The sequence below is a fragment of the Nomascus leucogenys genome, chromosome 12 (genome assembly GCF_006542625.1).
Source record: "Nomascus leucogenys isolate Asia chromosome 12, Asia_NLE_v1, whole genome shotgun sequence".
Classification (NCBI taxonomy): domain Eukaryota; kingdom Metazoa; phylum Chordata; class Mammalia; order Primates; family Hylobatidae; genus Nomascus; species Nomascus leucogenys.
In genome coordinates this window covers 12,409,887-12,433,266 of record NC_044392.1, presented here as the reverse complement: position 1 = coordinate 12,433,266, position 23,380 = coordinate 12,409,887, and the positions used below count along the sequence as shown (strand labels likewise).

Genomic DNA, 23,380 nt, shown 5'->3' with positions numbered 1-23,380 from the left:
TCAGCTTTCACCGGAGTATTTGGTAAAAGAAAGGGCGGCAGCACTGCTTTGTGAGGGAGGCTGCTGGGTGGGATCTCACCATCACTGGGCAGTGGTGCCCGCTGACGGGAGTGGAAGGGAGTCTCACTGCGCCACAGATCTTCTTCACTCTCGGCCACCAGAAGAGAGTTACACACGTGGCTGTCATGAAGGTCTTGAAGAAGCAGTCGCTAGGAGAAGGAGCGCGAGGTCAGGGAACTGAAATATCTCCTCCTAAGTGGGTGGTGGTGGTCAGGGGTGATCAAACGCCAGAGAGAACGACCACTATCACTGGGGATTGGAGGTCAACAAGAGTATCAGTCATCACAGAGAGGTCAAAGCTCAGGCCTCTGAGAGTGATTGTCAGGAACACTTGCCCCTTTGGTGCCAGAATCTGTTCACCATCCGTTGAGTCTCAGCTTAAAAATCACTTCCTCTAAGAAGCTTTCCCTGATACTTCAGATGGTCAGATCCCTGTTACATGCTTTCATAGCAGCTACTACTGTTCCTTTTAGGATTCTTCACAATTGTAATTGAAATAAGTTGTGTAATTCAGTTGTTCAACTGTCCCCCATTCTACACAAGCTCCACAGAGTTACAGCGTACCTCTGTCTGGGTCACTAGTATATCACTAATGCTAGCATAGTGCAATGAGAGGGAGTATCTCACGGTTACTGGGAAGGTATGAGAGAGTAACCCAGTGTTACTGGGGGTGGGTTGTGGAGCACTCCCAAGGCTGTGGGGGGCTGGGGGAGAAACAGCATCCTACTAACTGGGGAAGTCAAAGACTTTCCATAATTATTGATTCTGAAATGGACCAATAGCCTCTGAAAATCAAGTTCTTAGAAATTTGGTTCTCATCTGCTCTGTGTCTCCGGGCCTGGAGAGTCCTGCCCCTTACCTGGTTGACCTCCCTGCAGATCTCCCCAACTCGCCTCACCAGGAGCTGCTGCAGGTGGCGACACTCAGTGCCCGGCCCCCCATCCTCTCGAATCAGGCTCCTGGGAAGGAAGGATAATCTGACCAGAACTACAGTGGCGAGGAGTTATATGTAATGGCATGATATGTATATGATATGACATAACTGCAGTTATACGTATCAAAAAGGGGAGAGAAAGTCATGGAGGTGGGGCCAAGAGAAACCAAGAAAAGAGAGCAGGCTTAGACAGAGGTAAATCTGGTGGGAAATGGAAGAGACAGAATTCTCAAGAGCAGTTCTGGATGCCGAGGCTCCACGCTTGCTTCACCAGCTCCCATATGGGCACCACACTGAGGCTCCTTTATGCTGTGCACCTCTTCTTTCTTCTCAAGTCTTCTTCAGAATGGTGGTCTTCCTTTCTTCTCAGCCCCACCTTACCCTGCACATGCCACCCACCCCTGAGATGAGAGCAGTAGTGAACCGATGCCTACGCAGGAATCCTGGCTCTATCACTTACTATGGCCTTGGGCAAGTATTTAACTGACCTGTGCTTCAGTTTCTTCACCCATATGATAAGGATATTAATACGCCCTAGGGTTATGTAGATAAATGAGTGGATTCACGTAAGCGCCAGAACAGTGCCTACCACATAGTATGCACTTGATAAATATTAGCTATTATGCCTTTTATTATTATTATTATTATTATTATTATTATTATTTGAGACAGTGTCTCGCTCTGTTGCCCCAGCTGGAGTGCAGTGGCACAATCTCATTCACTGCAACCTCCACCTCCCAGCTTCAAGATTCTTCTGCCTCAGCCTCCCAATTAGCTGGGACTACAGGCGCCTGCCACCACACCGAACTAATTTTTGTATTTTTAATGGAGACGGGGTTTCACCATGTTGGCCAGGCTGGTCTCGAACTCCTGACCTCAAGTGATCTGCCTGCCTTGGTCTCCCAAAGTGCTGGGATTACGGGCATGAGCTACCATGCCCAGCCTTATTATGCTTTATTTTTATACACGAGCTTCTAAAGCTGCTCTGATCCTTAGATGTCGTTAATGCTCAGCTAGAAGCCAAAATCCCCATCAGCTTTTCGACTCTCATCTATAAGACAGTTGAATGTGACGTGCTTAGCTGTAAGATGTGGGAAGTGATCGGGAGCCACCAACCTAAGAATACAAGTTGGATCTCTACCCAAGCTCTCAGTCCCAAGTCTTACTTCTAACAACACTGGAGAGAGGTACTGTGGGAGCAGAGAGAAGAGGTTAACGGGAGCATGAGGGTTCAGGCCCTGGCTTCTACTTACCGTGCATGTGCATACACTTCCACACGGTCCTGCAGGACCCGGACAATGAGCCAGAAGTCAGGCAGGCAGGGCCCAGGGAGGCCTGAGAGTGAAGGCTGTGGAGGTGCTGGCCCAGGTGGAGTCCGCAATGTGAAGGGGGCCTTCTCACCAAGGGTGTCATTGGGACCCTCACTGTCTGAGCCACTGCTGCCACCATCATAACCTGTGTCAGATGCACTGAAGGTCAATCCCACCCGAAGCTGGGCCTGACTCATCTGATCCTCCAGGTGCATCTGGCTTGACGCACTTCAGATTAGTCCCTTCTGATGCCTCCTGCCCAGACCTTTCCCGGTACAGCCCTAAGCCCACCTCCCATCAGCTTAGAGTCCTTCACCCCGTCCCCCCAGCTTACCTAGGTGGTCTGAGTCCACACTGCCCTGACTGGACATGAGACTTAGTCCCCGGCTGGGCCCAGGCTGACTCCCTGGATAGAGAAGGAAAATGCCTGGAGTCTCTCTCAATCCTGTCTAGGGCCTCCCTCCAAAAATGGAAGCATGGTCAGGGATCTGGTCCTGGCCTCCTGACTTTGCTGCCCAAGTCCTCTCTTACCTCCCTGTGGCACGCTGGGCAGGCTGATGAGGGGGACACCCTCAGAATCCTCTGGGGACCCAGGTGCTTGGGGGCTGGCTGTCAGGGTCTGAGGAATAGGAAGTCAGGACTGAGGTATAGGCCCTACACACCCACCACCCCCCTCCATTCCCAGGTGAGACTCACCTCCCCTTCGATGCCTTCAGCCCTGTCCTCATGACTGTGCCAAGCCCAGGCCGCTGAAGAAGGCTCCCCATGGGACCCACCTGGCTGTTGGCCAGCTGCCACAAAGAAGAAGCCACTGTCAGGGTCTTCAAGAAGAACATGGCCAGGGAGATGGAGGCGGCGGAACTCCTAGAGAGCAGGAGCCAAGATCACAGTTCAGGCAGGGCAGCCCTCCCTACACACGGTGAGCTACGCTTCCTCATGAGACGCTCCTAACTACCTGGTAAAGCAGATGCTGGCACCCCCACTGCTGAGGTAAGAAAAGATTCGGTGACTTGCCTAAGGTTCAACAGGTTCAAGTGGGAGCTGGGTTTCCTTCCACTGAGTTGGGCTGCCAAGCACAGGGGTTAGGGCAGACGATGTGAGTAGGGAGACAGGAGGGATAACTCTATGAGCTCGAACTAACAGAGGGCCTTCCAGTCCTGTACCTGGGGCCCAGGGAAGGACGGGCCCCAAGGTGACCCTGCAGTGTTCGGAGGGCAACTTACCTCCTTGAATTGTGTGAGGGAACGCTCTGGCCCAAATACAAAACTCAGTGGCAGAGTTTGGCGAAGGCAGGTGGAGCGTCCAGGAGAGCTATGGATATGGGCAGCTGCACGGTGCAGGGCAGGGCTCTGTGGGATGCCCCCTCTTCGGAGTGCCCCTACCATCTCATCTTCCAACAACCAGCGGATCTACGGTTAGACAGCAAGTGACAAAGGGCAACTCCCTGGCTTCCTTGGGCATCCCCTTACTCCCGGACTAGAAGATACTTTACCTCACAGACTGAGAGGCCTCACTTCTATCCCAGAACAAAGGGGGTACCTTATCTCACTCATACGATGGAAAGGCAATCAGTTACAGTGTTGGGGGTGGGGGGCTCACCTCATTCATGGTGGTCTCAATAGCCAGTCTGTGGGGCGTGGCCAAATTGGATAGTCCTGGGTGCCTAATTGGAAGAAAGGTTAAGATATTGGTTTCCAGAAAATGAAATTGAAAAGCAGTAATGAACTCTGAGAGGGAGATAAGGAAGTACCTCTCTTCTTCTGGGGGTGGCAGTGGGGGCCCGAGGCCATCATCTGACCTTAAAGATGATGGCTGCCCTGGGGATCGTGGGAATGAAGCACTGCTTTCAGATGTTGACCTGAACAGGGTGGGAACAAAAGTCAAAGGTCAGGAGTTACTATCCTACCAGGGCCTCCTCCTTACTCCTTTCTTGGATTCCTCAAGGTCTCCTTAGTCCCCAAGTGCTCTAGATTCCCTTAGTGGTCCCCCTACCCTAACAAGGTCCCAAACCCCCCCACCAAACTTGCTGCCACACCGGTGGTGTTGAGCGTCCGAGGCCGTGGGGAGCTCCACTTCCAGGGGCAAAGTCAGCATGAAGACATCCAGAGTCACACTGAGGTCCCTCAAGGGAACTCGGCCTCCAACTGGGGGGCCCTCCAGACTGGAAAGCACCTGGCCTGGGAGAGGGGGAAAGTTAGCGGTTGCTGAGACAAGCACAGACTCCAAGTTCTATGTGTTAAAAGACATAACCCCTAGGCTCCCCTCCACTCCCACTTAGGCAGGCTGTTCCAGGACCTTTGGCTTTCCCTTGGGCTGCCTCCAACTCACCCAGGCAGGTAGGCAGGCTGCACACAGGTACTGAGCTGTGTTGCCCACGTAGCCGCACGGAGCACGTGAGGTGCAGGAAGAGCGGTGGCAGGTCATGAAGGAAGCTCTCAGGTCCAGTGGGTGAGTCGCCCCCCAAGATACTGAAGGAGTCTTCATCAGGATTCACAGTGTCTACGTCTGACAGCGAGGCAGAGTCTAGCCCAGCAGGCCCCAGGTCTGATTCACGGCTCTCCCGGTATTCCACCTCTAGCTCTGGGTCACTCTCAGTGACCACACAGCAGGCAGATGTGTCTCCTAGTAGTGCATGTCACATGGTCAATGAGAGGCTGGCAGTGGAACCCTTGAATCTTGGCGTGAAGCAACCTTCCCCACCTTGACTCACTTGCCCACACACCTTCTTCTCCCATAAGCTCAGCCTCTGAAAACTCCAGGTCACTGATTTTTCTGTCTACTGTGTCCCGAGGTCCCTCATCCTAGGCAAAAGAAAGAGATGGCTTTGATCTAAGGCAAGACAAGAGCCACATTCAGGCCTCAGGGAACCAAGAGTCAAGAGGGTCTGGGTGGGCCTCTGGGTTGAGGGCATGAGAGAGGTAAGGAAGAGAGCCACTCACTTCTCGCCTGCTGGATGGAGGGCAATAGAAGAAGTAGTGGGGATTGGAAGGCACTGTGCGGAAGTGGAGACGACTGATCTCTAGGAACTTCTCCTGTTGTGGGGTTTAGAAGGAGGTTAGAATGTCAGCCACCCCTCAACAGGACACTACTCTCTACCCTAGAGCAGGACACATGCATACCCCCAACCCAGGAGAGAATCCTGTCCCTCTGCACAGGCAGGACTCTACACCTCTTCTGCCCTCACCCAAGCTTCCCACCTGGATAACGTTATGAAGGGCACCATGGGCCTCTCCTCTGAGCTGGCAGACATCTGTCAGAGAGATCTCTGGCCCAGGGTCTGGAATGCCAGGGACACGGGTGCTCTGAAACTCAGGCTCGCTTAGGTCCTCGGTCTCTATGCTGAATGGTTGGGGTAAGGATGTTGAAGTGTTAAGAACCATCAAGTTCTGAAGTAGCCTGCCTCCCAACTGGGGAGCAGCACAGGAAGCCTTTTTGTCCATAGGAAGAGTACTTAGCGTAATGTCATGGGTGGTGAAAGAGGCAAAGAGAACCAACCTACACATTTTGGCTCTAACCTCCATATTTCTTTTTCTTTTTTCTTTCCTTTTTTTTGGGACAGAGTCTTACTCTGTTGCTGAGGTAGGAGTGCAGTGGCGCCATCACCACTTGCCCTCTGAGTAGCTGGGACCACAGGCATGTGCCACCATGCCCAGCTAATTTTTAAACTCATTTGTAGAAACAAGGTCTCCCCTGGTTGCTCAGGCTGGTTTTGAACTCCTGGGCTCAAGTGATCCTCCCGCCTCAGCCTCCCAAAGTGTTGGCATTACAGGAGTGAGTGACTGCACCCAGCCTTAACCTTCATATTTCTTAACGGATGGGGATTTCTATGAAACAGAGTAGCAATAACTCCCAGTTTTCTGACTTGGATCACTAGATTGAGGGTGATATTTTTCACCATGAATGAAGAAAAATCAAGGGTTAGTGGGAAGAAAATGCATTCATTTGGGGGGCATGAAAAGTGAGTATCTAGAGCTCCAGAGAGAGAACCAGACTGGAGTTCTAACCTAGGAGTCATCAGCATATCCATCCTTCTGGTTCCTCTGTTTCCCCAACGCTAACACACTGCAGATGCTAGACCCATAGCTGTCTGTCTGCTTGCCTTTCTCCTTCTCTCCTCCCCTTCCTCCCTTCAACAGGGACCTGTTGAGCCCCTAAGGTGAGCTGGGGACTTAGCAGTGAGCAAAATACAGTTTTGGCCCCCATGAAATTCACAGATTAGTTGGGGAGATTCCTACTATTGTGTGGATGTCCTCAGAACAAGTCTCTACGTTCACGGTTAGCACCAGGGGACTCCCTATCCCTGACTTAGCTCATCACTCAACACCAAAGCAGGGGAGATGGGGAGAGCCTGGGAGGGAGACTGCTGCCTGTGCCAAATCGGGGAGGAAGGCTGCATGGGAGTCAGGGAGCCGGTGACAAAGCACTACTGCTTCTCAGGTGCTTAGATACTACCTTGCACAGTCATTCCCCTGGACTGGAAGGTCCTTGTTTATAGGGATTTGGTCTGTGTACCCTCTTATCCATCATTCAAGTATAATCCTAACCTGGATTCAGAAGCTAGGATAGCTTGTTCCCGAGGCTCAGCACCCTCCTCCATGCTGCTGCTGAAGGGCCCAGGGCTGAGAGGCCCAGGACTTGGGGGTACATGAGGCAAACCCCAAGTGTGGCCACACAATGCAAGGAGAAATGGGGTGATGTCTATTTCTTGTAGTAGCTCCTCACAGGCATCTACTGCTGTCAGCAAATCCTGGGAGGTCACACTCTGTGCTTGCTGCAAGCTGCGGAATAGCCCTGATGGAAGTGGAAGGGGCCATGAGGCTCAAGCTCTGGAATGGCCTCTCCAGTCCCCACCCTGTAATCCCTGTATCTCCCCCAGGGCCCCACTCCTCCCTCCCACGGCCCTCCTGCTCACCACGGACATAGCACCGCTGTGCATGCTCCTGCAGCAGGGCACAGTGGTTAGCTGCCTCCTTGTACCGGGGTTCCATCCAGGCTGAGGATGGGGAGGGGTGGTCGAGGAACTGAGTCCTAGGAAGGGGAGGGAAAATGGAACTTGACCAACTCCCTTAAGTGATACCTCAGACTCATTAGCCATCCACACTCCAATGGATCATCTACAGACACATATCAAGTGTATTCATGGCCTAGCAAGTTCAAGGGTTTGCTGAGGGAAATCAAGCAAGGAGCCAGCAGGATATGGTAGCAACTTACCTGCCCATGCCTGTTAGTGTGTACTTACTTCTTGGTTGGGAGCCATGGCCCGGCGAGGACACAGGTCAACAATGAAGGCACTCACCGGAAGATGAGATCTCGGGGCGCCTGAGGGGGCTGCATGCCAACCATTTGTTCCCTCAGCGCTTCCAGTGAACAGTTGTAGATGTAGACAGGACACCGGGTCCGGGGCCCATCTGCACTCTCTGTCTGGGAAGCCTGACGCCCAGCGTAAGCCTGTAAGTCTCGACGGAAGGGTGGGCTTAGCTCTCCTTGATTCTGGGCGTTGTCTGTGAAGAAAAGGTGTCACGTGGTCTTCCAGCCCTATCTGTTTCCCACTCCCACTCCTGCCCACCTTGAGTCGGCAGCCTTACCACTAGCCAGAGTCACACTGAGGACAGGGACTTGGGACTTTGTAGCTTTGACCCCAGTTCCTCCTAGATCTTTCAGACTGGGAGCCCCACTCCAATCCCCAAACTTAGGCTTTGTCTCCTCTTGAGGGTGTCCCTCCAGGCCACAGGCAGCCAGACGCTGGACATCTGAAGAGGATTAGACATAAATCAGAGCTGCCTGGTGGGCCAGTGAGGGAGCTCAGGGGTTTGTATCTGAGGGGGTTCGTGAGGAGGTCAGCAGCTGGCACCTGAGAAGGTAGCTGGGAGAAAAGTCAGAAACACATGCTGGGGGTTCACAAGCCTTGCATAGCAGCGCCACTGAGGGGGCTGGGCAGAGATGAGAGGCTTGAGAGTTTCAGGAAGACCTACACTCTGTAAGAGAAAAACAGAAATTAGAGCAATCTATAAGGGAATGTCCAACCCCTGTTCCCCTCCTCCACCCTAGAGCTGACTCATCTTAGGTATAGCTTGAAAGATCCAGGACAATGGAAAATGACGGCATTGTGTCATTGGCAGATGCCATTTAGTCTCAAGGGCGATAGAAGGTTGGGGCCTGAAGATGTGGTGCTGGAAGGAGGTCAGTGTGACAAGGGCTCAGGGAGAAGAATCGGTGCTAACCAGGGAAGTAAAAGTGGAGTCTCCTGTGGCCTGGGTGCTGCCGACTGCTTGCTCCTTCGGGATCCCATGAACCCCCAGCAGTGGCCCCTCGGCACCTACAATGGGGGTAGAGATGGGTGAAAGAGGGCAGGGCCAGCAGAGAGGCAGGACTCTGGGTTGAAGAAAGGGGGAGGAAAGGGAAAGCCAAAACTCAAAGACAGAAACCACCCTGTGAGGGTGGGGGAAAAGGGCTGGGCCAGGTCTGGTGTCAGGAGGATGTGGGGAACTCACCTGGAACGTGGCAGGTCCGCCGCAGCACCTCACTCAAGAAGGCAGCCTGGTCAACGGGGGTCAGTGGGATCTCCCGGTCACTCAGCTCCTGCCCCAGGCAGCTGTGCAGCAGGCACAGCACCATGTCGTTGGCGGGACAGGACCCCTCGGCGAAAGGGACACCCTCTGGCTCTGCCCGACACACACTCTGCTCAGCACCAAGAGCCTCCTGTTGCCCGGTGCCCCCGGCTCAGCCCTGACCAGCAAGGCCCCTCCTTCAGCCTCATGGGCTCCTCCTGCCCCCGCCACTCATCTGCTCACTTGCTGACCCATCTGTTTGTTATTCTGTAATACTTCCAGGCTTGCTGGCCCTTTAGGTGTGGGGTGAAAGGGTACCAGGTTCACCTACCTCTGGCAAGCAAGAAGAAGAACATCTGGAGCTGCTGGCACTGTGGCAGCAATCCCATTAGGTCAAAATGGAAAGGGATCTCATGGACACAGGTGTCTCCTCCCTGATCCAATCCTACGAGGGAGGAAAGACAGGACACAGTGAGACCCAGATTACCCTACCCATTCCCCTGCTCCACCAGTGGGCCGCCTGCCCCACTCACCATCAGAGACCCTCGGCTCTGGGGGCAGAGGACCCCATTCCTTGCTCTGGCACAGCTGTATCAGGTATTCAAAGCTCAGCATGGAGCCTATGCAGGCAGCATCCCGTGGGTGGAGCTACAGGAAGAACATCAGAGGTCAGGAGTCAACCCCTCTTAGCCCAGGATACCCTGGGTTCCAGCTCTTCAGGAAGCTTCAACAGTCCCAGCCATTCAGAGGGACCAGGAAGCCCATAGACTGCAGTACTCCAAAAGAGATGGCACCCCAATCCAGTGAGAGAGGTGCGGGTACTGTTCTGAGGACACTCACAGCTTGCGGGATCTCAGAATATGTGAGGTCCTGGAGGTGCTTCCAGCTTCCAGGGCCAGGTCCCACTCGCCCATACTGTGGCTCCACCCACACCTCAGTGACCAGATTGAGCTCTGAGTCTCCCTCCAGGGCCTCCACTTCCACATCATTGTCATCATCTGTCGAGAAGCTAAAGGAGGAAGGGCTCTGAGTCCAATGCACAGCCTCATGGCAGGGAGTGAACCTCATGGAGGGAAGGAGGCAGGCACAGAGGACAGCCACGAGTCACACAAGGCCTTCCCAGACCAGCGTCTGCCTGATGAAGCATCTAAACACCGCACCCCTCCCTGACTTTGGGATCAAGATCATCTCAGGATATGGGAGCCAGACCTCTAGGGGATAGTGGGTAGAAGGCTGACTCTGCAGAGGTGGCCCTCACAGATGGCCTGTCTCACCTGTCTTTGGTGGAGGTAGAGTGTGGGGGGAAGAGGATGTACTGGACAACACAGGTGTGCTTCTCTTCAGCTGCAGCCTGCCCTGATGGTTCATTCTGTTGGCAAAATGGGAGATCTTGGGCAAATCCCAGCCAAGGCAGAGATCTGGCCTGGCCTAGCTCTGGCCCTCAGAATTTCAGTTTCCTCACCACATTGTCCTATGACTGCAGCCTCAGACCTTGAGCATCCTCTGGCCACATGGTCCCTCTGAGGCAGTTTCCAGTAGTCCCAACCCAGCTCAGAGGTGAGTGTCCCTGGGATTATGACAGACCTTGGCAGGGAGGTGTCATGGGGGATGGCATGTACCTGAATTGGAAGCTCCAGAACCATGTTGATGATTCCTTCTCCACTGCAGGCGAAGTGGAATCCTTCAGAAAGTCGGACTCTGAAGCCCCATAAAGGCCGGGGCAAGGCCAGGATAAGATAAGGGAAGAAGAGACACTGAGTCTACAAGCTCTCCCCAGATACACCCACCTCCCAGCAGTCCTCAGGGAGCCAAGTCTGCTGGTGGCCCTGCTTAGACTGGCAGTCCCTCAGGGTATAACAAGTCCAGTGAGGATGAGAGAGGACAGAACAAATTGGGTGATGGGAGGAGACAGGGAGGGCAGTAGCAGATGCTGCTCTATACTTCAGACTGGGAATTAGAGAAGGGAAGTGTGTGCTATAGGCTTTTTGCTAGTGTCCCAGTCTACACTTGCTCTCTCCTTGCCCTGAGTGGCCTGGCAGGCTTGGATGACATACTCAGTGAGGATGGAGAGGAGCTGGGCAATGGCACTGAGAGGCAGCGCAGGGGCCAGTCCTGACGGGACACTCCAAAGCCAGCGCTGATGGTAGAGGTAGCGGGATAGTGACGCCAGGCTAGAAGAGGCTGAGCGGCCTGACACCAAGGGCAGTGGACCTGGTGGCTCCAGTGTCAGCAAGAAGGGTGCCCGGTAGTCCAAGGGTAGCTTCTCATACCTAGGAAATGGGACAACTCCCCAGCGATCTCTCTCATCCCCGGCTAAGCCACGCCCTTTCACACCTCTGTATTACTCATACCCCGCTAAGCCACGCCCTTCACACCTCTGTACCACTCATACCCGGCTAAGTCACGCCCTTCCACACCTCTGTACCACTCATACCCGGCTAAGCCACACCCTTCACACCTCTGTACCACTCATACCCGGCTAAGCCATGCCCTTCACACCTCTGTACCACTCATACCCGGCTAAGCCACGCCCTTCACACCTCTGTACCACTCATACCCGGCTAAGCCACACCCTTCACACCTCTGTACCACTCATACCCGGCTAAGCCACGCCCTTCACACCTCTGTACCACTCATACCCGGCTAAGCCACGCCCTTCACACCTCTGTACCACTCATACCCTGCTAAGCCACACCCTTCACACCTCTGTACCACTCATACCCGGCTAAGCCACACCCTTCCACACCTCTGTACCACTCATACCCGGCTAAGCCACGCCCTTCCACACCCCTTACCACTCATATCCCCCTAAGCCACACCCTTCCACACCTCTGACCTACTCATTCCTTGCTAAGCCACGCCCTTCCACACCTCAGTACCACTCATACCCCGCTAAGCCACACCCTTCTGCAACTCTGTACCACTCATACCCCGCTAGGCCAGACTCACACCGGGCTAAGCCATGCCCTTCCACACCTCTGTACTACTAATATCCTGCTAAGCCACGCCCTTCCACACCTCGGTACCACTCATACCCCACTAAGCCACACCCTTCCACACCTCTGTACCACTCATACCCTAAGCCACGCCCTTCCACACCTCTGTACCAACCTGATGAGCAGTTTGTCCAGTGGCTTATGCAGGACCACAAGGCAGGGCCGGTCAGACAGGGCCTGCTGTGGCCCCAGCACCGGGGGTGACTTGGAGGGAGAGCTGCCCCCACCAGCGCCCCCTAGCCCTTTTCGTTTCACCTTGGGCGTTGGCTCCTTGCTTTGTACCCGGTGGGGGAAACGCAGCCGCAGGATCTCTTCCCTCAAGCCTGACACAATCTGAGGGGAAAATGTGGTCACATCCTCTTACTCCCATCTCCTACAGGTCTGGGAGAAGGGGCTCACAGACAAAGTGAGACACAGCCCTCTTCTCCAGGTCCTCCTTGGTCTGGGGGCTCCTCCCTCTATTAGACCTGGCCCTGTGGGGTTTGGGGAGAGGGAGCTAGTCTACACCCTAGGACTCCTTGGTCAGAGTCTGTCAGGGCCCAGCTCACCTTGTGCCGGGCAGGTGCTGGTGTGCCAATGGGAAAACCCAGGCGAAGAACCATGCATGGGGCCTTGGAAATGATACGGACCATGTAGAAGGAATTGGGGGGCTGGTCTGGGGCACTGGGGAGAAATGGGAGTCAGTGAGCAGCCCAAGGTTGGCAGGAAGTAGGAGTGAGGTCTGGGGTTAGAGGGAGACGTGGGATGAGGTTGGGGGGTGAAGGGACATCACTTTGCCCACCTGGAAAGCAGCTTGACATAAGAATAGCCCTCGACTAGTACGAAGCTGCTCCAGTCCCGAAGCAGAGAGGTCAGGGAGGAGTGGGAGATCCTGCACTGGATAGTGCTGTAGCGCCCATTGCTGCCCGGGGTGTGCAAGTGCTTGGGGATTGGTCTAGGAAGAGGGGTGTGGACTGAGGTTAGACCTCCCCGCCCCAGTCTTGGAGAAAGGGAATAGACTACTATCACTCTCTTCTAGGCCTTGCCTGAGGTTATGGGGACTGAAGAACAGGGAGGCAAGTAAAAGGCTGTAGTTTTTCCTTGTCCACAGTTGGTAAGAGCTCATCTGCTGCTCCCCTTCCCATCATTCCCTATCCCCCTGACCCCGATACTCCACCCCAACTATGGCCCAGCCCTAAGGGCACCCACGTGTCGTGCTCCAGGATTAGCACCAGGCGATGCATGTGCAGCCATCGCTGCCAGGAATTTGCATCCATGGACAGCACTGGCTTCCAGTAGGCAGCAAACTGGGCATGGGATGAGTCAGAACCACTGGGCTGGAGGGAGAGCACCTGAGGACAGGAAGGACAGCACTATAGGAGCATTTGTAGAGGACCAGGGTACAAACTCCAAAGAGCAAACAAAACCATGAGTGGACTCCGTTCAGAGAGTCAGAGACAGCAGTGGTTTAAGGCTACAGCCCAGCCTGAAGCACAGGCAAAAACTGTTTCCGCTATGAAGGCTAGATTTGGATGACTGGGCCCAGGGACAGACTGTGTAGCCCTTTAAAGCTGAATCCAGGAGAAGGATGGAACCATGAGCCCAGCTTATGTCACCGACTTGGGAGAAAAGCCCCTAAATGGTGGCAGGACCTCATGATGTGGCCACTCCACACTAGCATAAGCCACCTGCCCGTCAGTGTTAGGGTGACAGCATGGACTGAGTGTGGAGATAGCACAGGACCAAGGAAGCTGTGGTCTTCAGGGAGTACACAGTTCATGGTGGCTGGTGGTGGATGCACACAGGTGAAGGTGGCTGGAGGAGCCAGAGTATGCCACATGGAGATGGGGGCAAGGGCTCACGGTCTGCTGGGACTGGGATACCACCACCTAGACACTGTGTGAGTCTTTGCCTCTGCCACCTGTGCTCTGTTCAGGACAGCCTGTCTGTATAGATCCTCCTCTTCCCCGGGGCCTTAGGGTGAGGGAGAAGAGAAGCTCTCAAGGTTAAAGCTTGGGCTTCTGGCTTAGGTGCCTTAGACGTGAGAGAGAAAGGAATAGAAGGTGGTGGTCCTGGGCTCCAGATGCTGTGCAACCCAAGTTGGCATGAAATGGGGCTACTACACTTCAGAGCTACTCACCGGGGTGGTGGAGCCTGGAGGGATGTAGAAGAGTGGCACTCCGCTCTTGGTGCTGTCAGGAAGCGTGAAATGCTCAGGCACTGAGGAGAAGGACTGAAGGTGGGCAAGCATCTGGTCTGTCTGGTTGATGCTGTAGAATAAGGGCCAGGCCTGAGCCATATCTGACTCTGCTGGGTGCAGATGAGGGGAGCCTTAGGGGGACATGGGACCCTGGATATAAGCCTGGTTCTCTGGGTGATGCTCCCCAGCTCCCACTTTCGCAAATCTGTCCCTACACACAACAAATGGGGCAGCACTCATTGAGTGATGACTTCACTGACCTCTGCAGCGTGTTCCAGAAACGCCGGATAACATGGGTACGATACAATGAACGAATGGGCTGCCTTAGTGCACAGGACACATCATGCAAAATGTCGTAGCCGCCTTCCATCGTCACTTCCACCCGTGTTACTCGAGGGCCCTCAGGCTCCAGGGGCCAGGGTGCCATAGCCACATACTCAATGCGCATATTGTGTTTCCACAGCAGCACCAGCTTTACCTCCAACTGGGACCCTCCTTAGGGAGAAGCGGGAGGGCCAATTAGGAGAAGGCATAGGACTCTAGGCCTGGGATGGAGTTCTATCTGAAATCCCCACCTACTTCATGGAACCTAGCCCTGCCAAAGGTTCCAAGCATGGTTCCACAGGTTTCAGGCCGAGAGCTGGCCAACTGACACAAACACGTTTGCAGAAACAATCTGAAAACCAGGCCAAGTTCATGACCCTATACCACCCTCAGCTGGTTCACCTTGGGCAAAAGGAGATACAATTGGGAAGCTCTATGCTAAGAGAATCAAGCCCTGATGACAATTCAAAACCCACTGTCTCAAGCGATAAGGTCTTCACTGTGACACTCTTTCATGTGTGATACATGTGGGTCTTCCCACACACAAATTCTTGAGAGATCTGTGGGATTACAGCAGGGCCTAATGACCCTTACCTTTGGCCAGTGTGACCTCTCGGACACTGTAGCCCTCTCGAAGCCGCACGGACACGGTGCTGACCAAGTCGGCTGGCACCTCCTTCTCAGTGTGCTTCTTCCGGCGCAAGGCCAGGGCAGGATTGCTGCTTGCAGAGACCAGGTGCTCATTAAATAGGCGGTGCTGAGAGCCTGGAAGACCAGTGGAGATGGGGAAGGAGAAACTGGTTATCTGCCAACTGACAGATCTGTAGGGGGAAGGGGCTACGCTGAAATCACTGTGAGGTAACAGTGCCAGCAGAGCCAGCCCCAGTTACACTTTCAGTCCTCCAGGGCCCCATGATCTCTGGGCCCATTCTATATTCCCTCCTTCCCACACCCACCTCAGTGTGCCTCTCACCGCAGTAATATTCAGGGTTCAGTGCTTCCCCACTGCGCAGGAAGGAATAGAGGAGAAATGCCCGGTGGTAGACAGTCAGACCCAGGTTGCCTGGCTCCGGCTCAGGACAAGTGGACAGGTAGGAACCAAATGTTGCCATTGCGATGAACTTCATTAATTCCACATTGGGCACATGGCCAAAACTGCAGTCATAAGAGTAAACTCCTCCCACCTGGAAAAAGTGAGCAACTGAAGACCTAGCTCTCTGACAGAGGCATAGGAGAAGGAAGAACAGGAGAGAAAGAGACTGGGCTAGGTGGCTGCTCCCATTCCCTGGACCACAGAGTGGGAAGTAGGCCAGTGTTTTCCCAGGACAGACCACTGTCTGTGTCTTTCCTTCCTTAAGCCCTTCTGTCTGATGCCCATGCTAACCGGCCACAGCATCCTCTTTGCTTCCTCCTCGATACCTAAAAGGCCCACCACCTCCTTCACTAAAGATTTTGGCAACTGGTTCACTGACTTCCTGTCATCATCCTGAGAGACTTCAACACTTCTCAACCTTTAGGGTGTATGAAAAACACCTGGGGATTTTGTTAAAATGCAGTAGGTCTGGGGTGGGGCCTGAGATTCTGCATTTCAAACAAGCTTTCTGCTGGTCTGTGGACTACATTTTGAATACAATAGCTGTAGGCGGGAAATTAGCAAACTACATATACCCTGAGGGCCAAATCTAGTCCATCACCTATTTTTGTGAATCGAAGTTTTATTGGAACACAGCCACACACATTCATTTTGTATTGTCTGTGGCTGCTTTCATGCTTTAACAGCAGAGCTGAGTAGCTGTGACGGACCAAGTGGCCCACAAGGCTTAAAGATTGACTGGCCTTTGCAGAAAGTGTTTGCAGACCTGCTCCAGATTACTCATTCAAGTCTCTGCCCTCTCAGTTCCTTAACTCTCATCTCCAGTAACTTTCTCTATTACATTCACCTGCCTATAGGCTACACGCTGGCTCTTGGCTTCAGGTGGAACAAATTCATCTTTGCAATTTCAAATTGCCATAACCCACTGATTACATACAGCACTATTCCCGTAGCTTCCTCCCACCCTCCTCCTGCTGCTGCTCTTTGACCTCACTGAGACTGCCAGGCCTTGAACCTCTGCTCTCTCCAAATCTATCCACATTGTCCTGACCCTCCTTTCTTGACCCAGCTTGGACCCTACATTCAGACAACTTCATAAGCATCGCTCTCAAATCCCTGGCCCTCTTCACTCTCATCTGCTTCTTTGAAACCCCAACTAGGATGACAGCCTCTATTCTTGGCCAGTGGTGCCCAAACAGAGAAAACTGACAGTTGTGTAGGTTGGCACCACATCAAAACATATGACACCCAACTCAGCTAGTCCTTCAGGGCAGTCCTCAATACTGTTCCTTCTTCCCAACTCTGGCCTCTCTTCCTTACAGTACTCGGCTTCACCTTTTACTTCAGAGAGAAATCGGAGGCCCTTCACAGACATCTTCACTTCTACTTTCTATTTTCAAAGAAAGAAACGACACTTCCCTGCTCCAAAAGAATCCCTCAATCTGTTTCTTAAGACAATGCCCTCCTGTCAATTTAGAGACTTTACTCCACCAGCCTCCCTTTTCCTTCCTTTATTTTCAAACTCTTCTTCACTACAGATCCTTAGAAACATGCTTAAGTCTCTAGTTTTAAAAAGAAAACAAAACACTCCTTTACCCTGTACTTCCCTTTGGTTACCATTCTCTCTCTTGCTCTGCTCTTGATCTCAACAGCCAAATTTCTTGTGTCAACACTTGTCCCTATTTCCTTCCTTCTATCCACTCTTCAATCCCCTCACCACCTCTTCACTAAAATGGCTCTGAAAAAGATCCCCGTGACCTCCTAATCACCAAATCCAAAGGGCACTTTTCATTCCTCATTTTACTTGATCTTTTTGTTACTTCTCACAGTGTAGTTACCATTGTGAGAGGCAGCAGAAAGATCAAGTAAAATTTTCTTCCAAAAATTCTGACTTCTCTGACACCACAATCTTCTGGTTCCTGGCTGATTCTTCATTCCTTGCTGGACCCTCTTCCTACGAAAGACCTTGAACACTGGTGTTCGCCAAAGTTCTTCCTGGACCCTCTTCTGTTCTCAATGACCATCTGTACCCTGATAAATCTTAAATCTCTACCTCTCAAGCAGTGTTTGTCTCCTGAATATCAGGATCTGTGTATTCAACTGCTACCTGCTACAAATAGCAGCCATTTCTTAAGTGATTATGTACAATGCTACATACTTTAAATGCATCTCACCTCCCAGTGAGATAAGTACTTTTACAATCTCCATTTACAAATGAATCTGACCTAGAGGTGAAGTGATGTGCCCAATGTCACACAGTTAGTAAGTGCAGTCAGGATTTAGACCAGCATGCCTAACTCCAAAGGTGATGTTCTTAACTGTCTGTGTTGAACCACAGGCACCTCAAACACAACATACACAAACTTGCATTCATCATCTTATCCTCACTCTACCACAACTGCTTCTCTTCCTTTTGCTCTGCTGCTACCCAGTCATCACTGGAGTCAGAAACTTGGAGACACCTTTAAGCCCTCTTCTCTCTCATCTCCTACCCCCATCTTGCTAATCATGAAGTCAAGTTGACTCTGCCTCTTCATTTTTCTCAATCCTCTTACCCCTAATTTAAGCCCTGATCCTCTCACTGCAATTAGTAGCCTCCCCGACTTTCCCCCGTCCTTCACCCAGCAGCAAGAGTGACCTTTATAAAACATAAACCCAACTAATGACTTTCCTTCTATCTATCTGCATCACCCACAGAATTATGCTTAACCTCATTAATAAAGGAGAACCAGATTTTCATGTTCTGGCCTGTGCCTACCCCTTCAGCCTTGTTTCCCATAGCTTTTTACCTCCTTCCCTACAGTCCATCAATCCAAATTAGCTGCAGTCCCTGACTATGCCTTTTCCCCCTTTGGTTAAGCTAGTTTGAGCGGGGTTTTCTGACCCTTGCACTCAAAACAATAATGACTAATCTACAGGCGGAGGTGGGACTGGAAATGACTGTCAGATTTCAAATTCTGCATTCTTTTTGCTTAACAGCTATTTCCAAAATCCTAAGGAAAGAGGAAAAAAATGGGAGTCCTCTCCCACCATGCTACCTACCTTCTAGACATGACTCCTTCCCCCCATATAACTAAGTAATTGACTTTACCTGGGAAATCATTGCCTGTAAGAAAGTAATCAGCCATCCCAACTTTGTGTGAGATATTCCATTTCTCTCTTGTCCTTTCTAAAAAGTCCTCACCTGGACAAAGGAACAAGCCACAGTGCCACTGCGAAGCTGGTTCAGCAGCGTCTCACAGACAGCAACATCAGGTACACTGGTCACCCCATCGGTGATCACGATAATCCCTGGGGCAGGAAACACCAGATCAGACCTGGAGACACTGGCCAGACCAAAGTCACAGGGAGACGCCCAACTGACAGGGTCCTTAAGGGCTCAATGTCTTCCCACCAATGTGGGCAGTTTCATAAACTGTGAAGTTTTATAAACTTCAAACACCTTTCCTTCTCCCTTACCCTCCTGCTTCTTCCTCTTGAGTGCCAGATCATAACCTCCCCTAAGTGATATCCTTGGAGCTCTACTCCTTCTAGGGTCTCTCATGGTTGTCAGAGCCAAGGGTTCCTGATACACACTAATACAGACTTACATTTTGCAAACAAGGAAACAGATCCTCTTCCCTGGGGCCCACTGATTCCCTCGAACTGCTATCTTTGTTAGCAGTCAGCCCCACCCTTCCTGTATGCCTGCTTCCCCAGTCCCACCAATATTCCTTCTACTGACCTGCACTAGAGTTTGAGGGTAGTAACTGCAGCGCCAAGATGCCCTGACGAATCATACTGACCAGCCCCAGATCAGCTGTCACCATGGAGACGCCTACCTTCCGGCCCAGTAGGTCCCCTGAGTCTGGGGACTGGTCTTCTGCCTGCCCCAAGTTACAGAAAAGACAGAACGGGGCAGATGGCATTGCTGCCCCATCCATAGCAAAGCCAGAATTTACAGCCCAGCACTTCTCAGGCCAGACAGGCCGAATCCTGTGAGAACCTCAATTCCCCTACTATGCGGCTGAGTCTTGACTGTGCTCCCTCCCTGTGTGTGCTCAGATACTGAACCTCAGAGGTGAAGGGAGTTCGGCACCAGGTGAAGCTTCAGACTGCACTGAAGTAGGGCTTCTCCATCTTTTGCCAAGAAGGGCCCCTTTCCACATTTTTCCATCACTGTTACGAAATATTTTATACCTCAATCAAATTACATGACCAGTCATCAGGCACACAGAACTGCCATTTGCCTGGCTACTTCTGGGGTACCCAAAGGGATGAGACAGGGAAGTCTAGTGGGCCCAGACAGCTTTATCCCTGATTGTACAAAATGCTACCTAGAGGTCAGAGCCACGCACAATCACCTTCTCAGATCCACTGGAGGAGAAGATCTGGGGCTAAAAAAAAAATGCAAACAAATGGATTTCACATTTTCTCCCTGAAAGAATCTGTGTTTTGGGGAGTATATCTGAGTCCTGCTCCAACAGGGAGCGTGTCATGAGCATGCCTATCCTTGTCTCACTTTGCCCCAGTTCTTAGCCCTTTTTTGCCCTATTTGGACTATTCCTCCTCTCTGCCCTCTGTCCTTAGCTGCTCCTCTTTCTAAGTTGCCTCTGCCCACTTTCTCTCTTACATACCTGGCTCTGGGGATCGTACTGCTGCTGCAGCATGGTGGCCACCTTATCCTCAAAGAGGCAGAGCTGCTCATATATCTGCTGCAGGAACACCTCCCGCTGGGAAGGGTCCAAGAGGCAGCCCTGTACCAGCACCTAAGAAGCACAAGGGAAAGACTGAGACAGGACGGTCAGGGTGGCACAGACCACTACACTTCTGCTCTGTTTATTCTTCATAGCTCCATCTAGGCGATCCTGACTTCCTACCCAACCAGGGTCTTAAGGTATGACTCCACAGCCAATTTCCCCCTTATCCAATCTCCATCAGTCCTCAGCCCAGGTCCCCAGTCATTAGTCATCTTTATCTGGGGTCACAACTTCCCTCTGCTTAGGGTCCTCCACACTGGGCTTCCCCAACCCCCCACATGGGGGCACCATAAGATCTTCTATTAATAGCTTCTTCTACCTTGGCCTACAGGATGTCTTATGAGCTGCCCCTCCTCAGCCTGGCAAAGCCTTTTTTATTCTCATACTTTTTAATGCTTTTTTATTTCTAAGCATACTGACCAGCCCAAGATCAGCTGTCACCATGGAGACTCCTACCTTCTGTACACACAGAGGCTATTCTGGACCTTTTCGATTTTACAAAAATTAGCTGGGCATGGTGGTGGGCACCTGTAATCCCAGCTACTCGGGAGGCTGAGGCAAGAGAATTGCTTAACCGGGACCTGGAAGGCGGAGGTTGCAGTGAGCAGAGATCACACCACTGCACTCCAGCCTGGGCTACAGAGCGAGACTGTATAAAAAAAATTTTTTTTATAAATTTTTGTGGGTACATAGAAGGTGTATATATTTATGGAGCACATGAGATATTTTGATACAGGAATACAATGTGTAACAATTGCATCATGGTAAATGGGGTATCCACCACTTCAAGTTTTTTTGTTTGTTTGTTTTTTGAGACAGAGCCTTGCTCTGTCGCCCAGGCTAGAGTGCAGGTGCGATCTTAGCTCACTGCAACCTTCGCCTCACGGGTTCAAGCGATTCTTGTGCTTAGCCTTTCTCAGCTGGGATTACAGGCATGGGCCACCACACCCAGCTAATTTTTGTATTTTTAGTAGAGACGGGGTTTCACCATGTTGGCCAGGCTGGTCTCAAACTCCTGGCCTCAAGTGATCCACCCACCTCAGCCTCCCAAAGTGCTGCGATTACAGGCATGAGTCACCATGCCTAGCCCACCTTAGGCATTTATCCTATTTTTTGTGTTACAAATAATCCAATTTTACTCTTTTAGTTATTTTTAAATGTACAATAAATTACTGTTGACTGTAGTCAGTCTACTGTGCTATCAAGTACTAGATCTTATTCATTCTTTCTAACTCTATTTTCGTACCCATTAACCATCTCCCCTTCCACTTCCCCCAACTACCCTTCCCAGCCTTTGGTAACCATCGTTCCACTCTCCATCTTCATTAGTTCAATTGTTTTAATTTTTAGCTCTCACAAATAAGTAACATGCCAAGTTTGTCTTTCTGTGCCTGGCTTATTTCACTTAACATAATGTCCTCCAGTTCCATCCATGTCATTGCAAATGACAGGATCTCATTCTTTTTTATGGCTGAATAGTATTCCATTGTGTGTATGTACCACATTTTCTTCATCCATTCATCTGTCAATGAACACTTAGGCTGCTTCCAGATCTTGTCTATTGTGAATAGTGCTGTAATAAACATGGGAGTGCAGGTATCTCTTCCATATACTGATTTCCTTTCTTTTGGGTATACACCTAGGAGTGAGGATTGCTAGATCATATGGTAGCTCTATTTTCAGTTTTGTTTTGTTTTGTTTTTTGTTTGAGATGGAGTCTCGCTCTGTAACCCAGGCTGGAGTGCAGTGGCACTATCTTGACTCACTGCAATCTCCGCCTCCCAGATTCAAGCAATTCTCTGCCTTAGGCTCCCGAGTAGCTGGGATTACAGGCATCCGCCACTACGCCCAGCTAATTTTTGTATTTTTAGTAGAGACGAGGTTTCACCATGTTGGCCAGGCTGGTCTCAAACTCCTGACCTTGTGATCCACCCACCTCGGCCTCCCAAAGTGCTGGGATTAAAGGTGTGAGCCACCGCGCCCAGCCTATTTTGTTTTTTGAGGAACCTCCAAACTGTTCCTCATAGTGGTTGTACTAATTTACATTTCTACCAAGAGTGCACAAGGTTACCTTTTCTCCACATCCTCACCAGCATTTGTTATTGCTTGACTTTTGGATAAAAACCATTTTAACTAGGGTGAGAGGATATCTCATTGTAGTTTTCATTTGCATTTCTCTGATGATCAATGATGTTGAACACTTTTTCATATACCTGTTTGCCATATGTACACCTTCTTTTGAGAAATGTCTATTGAGATCTTTTTTAAGAAATAAAAAAAATCCCATTTTAAAATCAGATTATTAGATTTTTTTTTCTTACAGAGTTGTTTGAGCTCCTTATATATTCTGGTAATTAATCCCTTGTCAGATGGGTGGTTTGCAAATATTTTCTCCCATTCTGTGGTTGTTTCCTCATTTGTTGATTGTTTCCTTTGCTATACAGAAGCTTTTTAACTTGATGTGATCCTATTTGTCCATTTTTGCTTTGCATGCTTGTGCTTGTGGGGTATTACCAAGAAATCTTTGAGCCAAGCACAGTGGTACACATCTGTAATCCCAGCACTTTGGGAGGCCGAGGCGGACAAATCATGAGGTCAAGAGTTCGAGACCAGTCTGGCCAACATGGTAAAACCCCATCTCTACTTAAAATACAAAACATTAGCTGGGCGTAGTGGCAGGTGCCTGTAATCCCAGGTACTCGGGAGGCTGAGGCAGGAGAATTGCTTGAACCCGAGAGGTGGAGGTTGCAATGAACCAAGATCATGCCACTGCATTCCACCCCAGACGACAGTGAGACTCTGTCTCAAAAAAAAAAAAAAAAAAAAAAGATAGTGGATGAACTTTTCTGCTCTATCTTGTGGGCAGGTGATTTTGCTTTTGTTTTTGTTTTTCATTCTTCCCCCTCCACAAGCCAAAGTCATTTCACATGGTTTCCACTGTGTGGACAGTGCTGTAGCTCAGCACTTGATGGGGCTGGATGAGCCCTAGGTTGCAGACATGGCAAAGCAGAGAAACTGTTCTTCTGGTTCCTGCCCAATCTCAAAGGGGCTAAAGCCCTTCCCAGGGAGGAGGGTATTCAGGAGCCAGACTTTTGAAGAGGAGGCAGTTCCCAGTCTGCTGGGTGACTGTCATTCTGCATGTGTTCCCTGAGCTGGAAAGGGCTGGAAGCTTTACGTATGAACCATGGAGAAGTAGT

The 23,380-nt window shown here is 51.2% G+C and overlaps 1 protein-coding gene across 7 annotated transcripts in view; it reads right to left on the bottom strand.

Annotated features, from left to right (window-relative positions):
• SZT2 (SZT2 subunit of KICSTOR complex) overlaps positions 1-23,380 on the bottom strand; it is a 60,603-nt gene that overhangs the window by 15,750 nt on the left and 21,473 nt on the right. For 4 of the 7 annotated variants that reach the window (XM_030823670.1, XM_030823672.1, XM_030823674.1 and 1 more), the window contains 38 exons: positions 20,061-20,192; positions 19,169-19,310; positions 18,629-18,735; positions 15,325-15,535; positions 14,946-15,116; positions 14,288-14,522; positions 13,968-14,097; positions 13,037-13,179; positions 12,630-12,782; positions 12,397-12,511; positions 11,964-12,181; positions 10,907-11,122; positions 10,472-10,550; positions 10,127-10,221; positions 9,693-9,861; positions 9,386-9,500; positions 9,184-9,297; positions 8,796-8,966; positions 8,526-8,620; positions 8,156-8,279; positions 7,890-8,054; positions 7,601-7,805; positions 7,217-7,332; positions 6,849-7,095; positions 5,502-5,643; positions 5,244-5,336; positions 5,015-5,105; positions 4,633-4,926; positions 4,340-4,481; positions 4,055-4,162; positions 3,904-3,967; positions 3,528-3,713; positions 3,001-3,168; positions 2,836-2,923; positions 2,639-2,710; positions 2,248-2,449; positions 920-1,019; positions 80-209 (listed from right to left, as the gene is read on the bottom strand). In XM_030823670.1, the coding sequence (XP_030679530.1) occupies positions 80-209; positions 920-1,019; positions 2,248-2,449; positions 2,639-2,710; positions 2,836-2,923; positions 3,001-3,168; positions 3,528-3,713; positions 3,904-3,967; positions 4,055-4,162; positions 4,340-4,481; positions 4,633-4,926; positions 5,015-5,105; positions 5,244-5,336; positions 5,502-5,643; positions 6,849-7,095; positions 7,217-7,332; positions 7,601-7,805; positions 7,890-8,054; positions 8,156-8,279; positions 8,526-8,620; positions 8,796-8,966; positions 9,184-9,297; positions 9,386-9,500; positions 9,693-9,861; positions 10,127-10,221; positions 10,472-10,550; positions 10,907-11,122; positions 11,964-12,181; positions 12,397-12,511; positions 12,630-12,782; positions 13,037-13,179; positions 13,968-14,097; positions 14,288-14,522; positions 14,946-15,116; positions 15,325-15,535; positions 18,629-18,735; positions 19,169-19,310; positions 20,061-20,192 (5,548 nt within the window). The remainder of the gene's footprint in view (positions 1-79; positions 210-919; positions 1,020-2,247; positions 2,450-2,638; positions 2,711-2,835; positions 2,924-3,000; positions 3,169-3,527; positions 3,714-3,903; positions 3,968-4,054; positions 4,163-4,339; positions 4,482-4,632; positions 4,927-5,014; positions 5,106-5,243; positions 5,337-5,501; positions 5,644-6,848; positions 7,096-7,216; positions 7,333-7,600; positions 7,806-7,889; positions 8,055-8,155; positions 8,280-8,525; positions 8,621-8,795; positions 8,967-9,183; positions 9,298-9,385; positions 9,501-9,692; positions 9,862-10,126; positions 10,222-10,471; positions 10,551-10,906; positions 11,123-11,963; positions 12,182-12,396; positions 12,512-12,629; positions 12,783-13,036; positions 13,180-13,967; positions 14,098-14,287; positions 14,523-14,945; positions 15,117-15,324; positions 15,536-18,628; positions 18,736-19,168; positions 19,311-20,060; positions 20,193-23,380) is intronic. The other 3 variants (XM_030823671.1, XM_030823673.1, XM_030823675.1) reach the window with 2 other exon arrangements.